At 55.6% G+C, this 6,394-nt stretch overlaps 2 protein-coding genes across 2 annotated transcripts in view; one reads left to right on the forward strand and one right to left on the reverse strand.

The window, feature by feature from the left end:
* Nucleotides 1-22: 22 nt before the first annotated feature.
* Nucleotides 23-3,954, forward strand: VOLCADRAFT_120319 (uncharacterized protein; the record flags this gene model as incomplete). Its single annotated transcript, XM_002946425.1, has 7 exons — nucleotides 23-227; nucleotides 306-401; nucleotides 476-709; nucleotides 834-1,042; nucleotides 1,513-1,587; nucleotides 1,925-2,087; nucleotides 2,984-3,954. 7 exons carry the CDS (start codon nucleotides 23-25, stop codon nucleotides 3,511-3,513), a joined length of 1,512 nt encoding a protein of 503 aa, XP_002946471.1. The 3' UTR covers nucleotides 3,514-3,954.
* Nucleotides 3,955-4,414: 460 nt separating this feature from the next.
* VOLCADRAFT_79203 (uncharacterized protein) overlaps nucleotides 4,415-6,394 on the reverse strand; it is a gene marked incomplete at its 5' end in the record, with an annotated part of 13,860 nt that continues 11,880 nt past the window's right edge. Inside the window, 3 exons of the mRNA XM_002946596.1 lie at nucleotides 4,415-4,845; nucleotides 5,420-5,659; nucleotides 5,830-6,006. Coding sequence (XP_002946642.1) covers nucleotides 4,567-4,845; nucleotides 5,420-5,659; nucleotides 5,830-6,006 — 696 coding nt within the window. The 3' untranslated portion in view covers nucleotides 4,415-4,566. The remainder of the gene's footprint in view (nucleotides 4,846-5,419; nucleotides 5,660-5,829; nucleotides 6,007-6,394) is intronic.

Genomic DNA, 6,394 nt, shown 5'->3' on the forward strand with positions numbered 1-6,394 from the left:
AGTTGTCTTGAAACAACGAAACATGCAAGCTCTATACGTGTTGGCTTTGTTCGCTGGCCTTGCGCTGGCGCAGACAGATAATCTTAGGGGTGTCAACCCAGATCTAGCGTCACATTATTCTGGGAAGGGTGGTGCTTTCACTTGCATTTCGGGTATCCCTAAGACAATCCCTTTTTCGCGAGTTAATGACGATTACTGCGATTGTCCAGATGGAAGTGACGAGCCAGGTAATGATCACATTTTGCAACAGCTCTGTGTGGGCTGCTGAAGGTCCGAACTTCTGCCCCCACCGAACCACTGGCCAGGTACCTCGGCTTGCCACAACGGGCGCTTCTACTGCCGCAATCTGGGACATGAATCGCGTCTACTGGCCTCAGCATTCGTGGACGATGGAGTTTGCGGTATGTTGAAGACAGCTGATATGTGTCGAATTTGGGTTTCGAAAGCACTCGTTAGCCGGCGTTAATGCTTGCAGATTGCTGCGATGGTGCCGACGAGCCTAAGGGCAAGTGCCAGAATACATGCTTACAAGCGGCTGCAGTGCGTAAGGAGGAGTTGAGAGGCAAGATCCAGCTGCATGAACATATGTTAAACCGAAAAAAGGAGTACACCACGAAGGCAAGCACCTTTAAAGAGGAGTTAAAGCTTAAAGCAGAAACAATCGACGAGGACATCGCGCGGCAGCAGGCAGAAATCGATAACCTGAAAGGTACGGTGTGCGTGTTGCCCCCGCTTCCCTCCACGCGGCTATTTGGGGGGGTGTCGTGTATGCTCTCGCCCGTGACCTCTGCTAAAGTGTTGCCTTGATCCATGACCTGATTTGCCGCGTCCAGGTGAAGTCACACGTCTGGAGGCTGAGGAAGCGGCTCGGCAAGCTGAGATCGCGGCCGCAAACCAGGCTGCAGAGGAAGCACGCAAGGCGGAGGCTGAGGCGCAGGCTGAGCAAGCTGCATCCTTGCAAGGCGAAGAGGCAGCAAGCTCTATGGATTTCAAAGCCGATGAAGGGGAGCATGCGGAAGGCCAGGCGCAGCAGGAAGAGAGGGTACGCCACAGGGCTGTGCGCGTTCTGGTATGCGTTAGGATGAGATTAGCTAAAGTGCGTGTCGCGCGTTGGGGGCCACTGTATTCCGTGATTAGCACTCGTGCTTCGCCACCCGAATGGAACGTACACGTGCGCTGCCTTGCCTCCTTCAGGCAGCCGTCGTGGGAGGGCGACTCCTTTATCAGAACGACCTTATGCTACCCCTGGCTGCGTCCGCATCCGTAATTGGAGTGTTCCTTTTCGCAGCTTGCGTTGTGTTCAGGTAAAACCTGGTATTGGAGTGAAGCTAGTGTTGGCGAAGCGCACCCAAGTGGCGAATCTGCGCACTTTGAGTCAACCTAACAGCTTCGCTGTCGGACATTGATGTACTCCCTCAAGCGGGATTTACGTCAATTGGTCTATCGAGTACCCTAAGTTGGTATGAGGACATGGCGTCCCGGTCAAGCGCGTCCGTTTACCCCGCCATGCAGGAGGAGACGCCGGAGGAAAGGGGACGTCGAATCGCTTCGCAATGGACAAACGATCCCGAGGCTGCGGCTGTACCGGTGAGTTGGACTGACGTCCGGCGGTAGGAAAGCCCATCGTGGTGGTGCTGGTAGCTGCCTGGATGCCTCGGCTATGGTGCCAGGTACCCCATACGGTAGTACCTGTGGATGGCTATAGCTGCTTGCAGAATATCCTCACTACTTCTAAGTGGTGCAAGCTTGCATGGTTGTATGTTAGCAATGGGCGCGGGGGGAATTTAAGGAAGGGGAGGAAGGTTCTGGGCGCTTGCACTCAACCGGAAAACGTTCTGTAAGAAGCCCGAAGCCTTTGTGGCCCCACTCAGTGAATGTGTGCAAGTGATCCAACTCCTGCGTTGAACCATATGCGCCCGACCAGGAATCCGAAGGCCACCTGAACCCGGATGACCAGGAGGAGGATGTGGACGGCCATTATGACGGCACCGAGGACGATGGTACCGAGGGCCACTTTGATTACCCCAATACCGAGGCACAGTCATCCGATTACCATCCGGACCATGCGCGACGGCCACCGCGTCCAGGTGGGTGGCTTCCTTGTTGTCCAGGGGGCCCGGGAAATTGGCTAAATCGTCCAAATATCCTTTCGTAATACGAGTACGAGGCATTGGAACTGTGCTGTCAGTTTGAATGCGGGCAGGATCTTCATAGTGATGTGCCATCCCAGCCTGAGCGCCTTGGTGGCGTTTAGCGTTTGGGTTCTTTCGGGATAGTGCTCGACTGTTGGGCCAGCCGAGCGGTGACGTGCAGCCTGTCCGTTGGTTCGTTCCCCACATCCGTCGGGTTGCCGGAGCGGCCCGCAGAGGGCTCGACTGCGGCAGAGGAGCTCCCGGCGCCGTCCGAGTGGGAGGATCTCATGATGTTTCTTGACTTGGTGAAACAATGGGCGACCCGGTGGATGCGAACATTTGCAAATATCTTGAGAGAGGGCATCCGCGAAGACGTCTTGGCTTACCGAGAAAGACTTAAGAAACGCAACCTTGTGCGGCGGCGGCGGGAGGAGAAAAGTGCACGACTAGCCCCTCGGCCGCACCGCCATCACGCCCGTACAGCTGACGGCAGCCCACCAGCAGTGGCAGCGGCAGTTGCGTCAGGTATTGTCTTGCCACAAAAACAAGTATCCTCACAACAGTCCAAACGATGGCGGAAGTTGTCTGCTGGAACAACGCTGATAATTTTTAATACAAGACCAGAAGCAGGCGGTTGGCAATTCAATACCTCCCCCTCAGGCTCCCGGGCCCTTATGCGGTGGTCCGTTACGTCTGGTACTAATTGCTAAGCAACTTTCGGTTGCCATGCCACTCCCTATAAGGGCGCACGGCAGCCAAGGGCCTGCAAATAGTGGTGTTTTCTTATGAACGCGCGGGATTTGCTGCCCTGGCCTACCCCGTTATTTTTGCTGCACCTCTTCGCGTTGTAGATCCGTACTCACCGCTGAACAAGGCCAGAGCGGCGGTGATGGAGGCTGAAAGAAAGCTCCAGGGGCTCCAGAAGGACAAAGAGAACATCGGCACCTTCCTACACCGACCGTTGGACTTGGGCCCGGACGATATCTTCCTGGCGCTTGCAAACAAGTGCTTCACTTCATACCAGACGCGCTGGACGTATGAGATCTGCATGTTCGACAAGGCGGTGCAGAAGGAGGGCTACACCAACTCCGTGGTAGTGGGTCGCTGGTATGGCTTTTCGGATGACTATAGGACCATGTACTTTACAGGAGGCGACGAGTGCTGGAACGTGGGTCCACGCAGCATGACGGTGGCGCTATCCTGCGGCTGGGATGAGCGGCTGTCAGACGGCGAGGAGCCCAGCACCTGCGCCTATGCAGCAAAGTTGACCACGCCAGCTGTGTGCACGGAGGCTGAGCTGCATGAGCTGCAGCAACAGTTGGAGAACCTAGAAGCCTTTGAGAAGGAGGTCCAGGAAAAGATCCTGAAGGATGAGTTATAAGCTTCATCGGCTCGGATTGTGCTATCCTCTTATAAGCCGTGATGGTGGTAGTGGTTTAGATATGAAGGTGCCGTACCATTATTTCATTTAGCGATGGACCTTGTTGCCCATCGACAGGAATTGTCGGTAAGCGAGCGAAGCGCGCAATTGTGGCGGATCACAGGCAGATCAGGGCCAATGCGCAGGATATCGCAGATGTTTCGAGCTTGAAATAGTAGGGTTTTGGGGAAACGGACTGTTACCCAGCCATGAGATATGATGACGGCATACAAATCGTCGGCTTCATGCATAGGCTGTATTTTGAACCCAGGGCAGCATATTCCGGGATGGGGGGAGAGAGTTCCGTTAGCGAACTCATCTATGTTACACGGGCCTTGCCGTTCTTAGGTATGGCAGCAACAGGCTATGCGAGGAAAGGATGTGGTTTGTAATGTTATCGCCAATCAGCGCGTTCATCACAGGGCAACTGGGTACACAAGCATCAGAGCCTCATAGTAACAGCCGAGCGTCCTGTGCAGCCATGACCTGCGCGCCTTGTTCCTCCCGTCGTGTGAGAGGTCTTGGCCTGCCATGCAGCCTAAGCCAAGGAAGGATTGAGACAGCCATCCACAGCCGTTCCACCAGGTTGCTTGGACGGAGACATGCCGACAGGCTGCGTACGGGGTTTGCTACAAGGGATCCGGTGCTCTCCTGGCATGGGAGTCGTTTAAGGTACCACGCTCTGACTACTGGCCCTTTGGAATGACGGTAATTACCTGGTCGGCTGACTTAATTGGACGCCGCGACGTCGTTTGAGTCGATAGTGGCTTGGGCAGCATGACTTGACAACTTATAGGTTGTGCCAATACTGCAAGGAGCTCCCAGGACTGTTTCCGTCCCAGTACTAAACAAACACGGGAAACACCATCACTCTGCACTTGCATGTCAAAAAGAACGAGTACGTGTCGTTTCGTTGTACCTACATACGTTTCAAGCCGCCGAACCTAGCCGGTCATGTCCTTGTCCAGGATATGGCACCCCAAGCTTCACCCATCACCCTTCTGAACCCCCCCGCTAGAAATCGCGGAACGACATGCGTGGGTCGTAGTTCTTGTCACGCCCGCGTCCGCGACCCCGACCTCGCCGGCCGCGGCCCCGCCCGCCTCGGCCGCGCGGCCCCATGCGCCGCGCCGCGAAGGCATGTCCGTGCTTGACCTCGCACAGCTTGGCAACCTCCTCGTCGCACACCACACACACCCCGCTGACCAGGCTGCCTCCCTCTGCCTCTGCCGCCAGGGAGGGCGGCAGCTGGCCCTTCTTCCAGTCGAGGTCCAGTAGCCGACCCCCGCAATCCTGGGAGGCCAAAACGGAGAAGTCGGAAAAAAGAAACTGCGGACTCCGACCGCAGACGTGGACATGAGGAAGGCAGTGCGCTGGTTTGTAATGTGTTGGGTCGGTAGGAGGCCAGGCCGCAGCTCGGTAAATGAGTGCTCATGGGTGGGTTGCTAGTGGGTTTTCCAGGTGTGCCAGCTGGCAACTCAAAGGAATCACCATTCAGGATTTGGGTGTTGCAAGGCTGCAAGACAGGCAAGTGGCGGGACTCGATGAAAGCAAGGAACGACATCGTACTTGCTGCCCGAGCAAAGCGAGCAACGCCAGCTAAGAGCTCCGGCCAGCGGCCTAGTCGCGACCTCGACAACGTAAACCACCAGCGATCCTTCCCCTTTCCCTTCCCTAATCCCCTTCCCTAAACCCCGAAACGTCCAGACCTCTCGCCCTCGGCCTTGCCTTCCAAATTTCTTCCCTCCCTCCTCCCGTGGGGCCCCTCCCCCACCACACTGGCCCTCCGAAACGCCCTTCCGTCCGCGAAAAGTGCTTTAGGAAAGCCAATTGCACCTCAAGTTCTCTGTTTCTCTCGGCCTCTCACCTCGCATGTCTCCTTGGGCAGCACCTTGGCGCTATGCAGGTTCGGCGGCAGGTACATGAGGAAGTTGCAGCGGTTGCAGTCCAATCGCCACTTGGGGGCCGACACGGGGTCCAACACCACAGTGCCTCCGGAGCAGCCCGGGTTGGGACAGGGGAAGACGCCGTTGGAGGCCAGGGAGTGAGGGCAGGTGGGGTGGGTGCAGGTGGAGCAGGGCATACCGGCCTTACCACCCGGGGCACCCTCCACACCAACCTGGGGATGGTATGCAAAGCGTGACAAAGGGTTTTGGGATTTAGGATTAAAATGGTGGTGTACAGTTTGCGAAAGCCGGGTTGGTTAGGGTCGGGGAAGGGGAAGGGTCCCCTCCAAGGCTGGTCAGTGTCCGCCCGCCATGCCTCTCGCCCCTCAACCTTCCTTTTTCGTCCCTCCCCGTCGCCCTTCCCCCAGCCACCCACCTTTAGCACCCCCTCGAAGGGCGGGTTGTTGTAGCAGAAGGGGCACAGCGGGTAGGTCTTGCCGTCCGACCCCGACAAGGAGAACAACAGCAGCTCATAACCGTCCAGGGGGCACACCAGACTCTTGTAAAGCTTGATGGCGCCACCCTGCGCGCGTGTGTGTGTATGTGTATGTGTGTGTATGTGTATGTGTGTGTATGTGTGTGTATGTGTATGTGTGTGTATGTGTGTGTATGTGTATGTATGTGTATGTATGTGTGTGTATGTATGTGTATGTGTGTGTATGTGTATGTGTATGTGTGTGTATGTGTATGTGTGTGTATGTGTGTGTATGTGTATGTATGTGTATGTGTGTGTATATGTGTGTGTATGTGTATGTGTGTGTATGTGTGTGTATGTGTATGTGTGTGTATGTGTGTGTATGTGTGTGTATGTGTGTATGTGTATGTATGTGTATGTGTGTGTATGTGTGTATGTGTGTATGTGTGTGTATGTGTGTGTATGTGTATGTGTGTGTATG

Source organism: Volvox carteri (genome assembly GCF_000143455.1).
Source record: "Volvox carteri f. nagariensis unplaced genomic scaffold VOLCAscaffold_3, whole genome shotgun sequence".
Taxonomy (NCBI): domain Eukaryota; kingdom Viridiplantae; phylum Chlorophyta; class Chlorophyceae; order Chlamydomonadales; family Volvocaceae; genus Volvox; species Volvox carteri.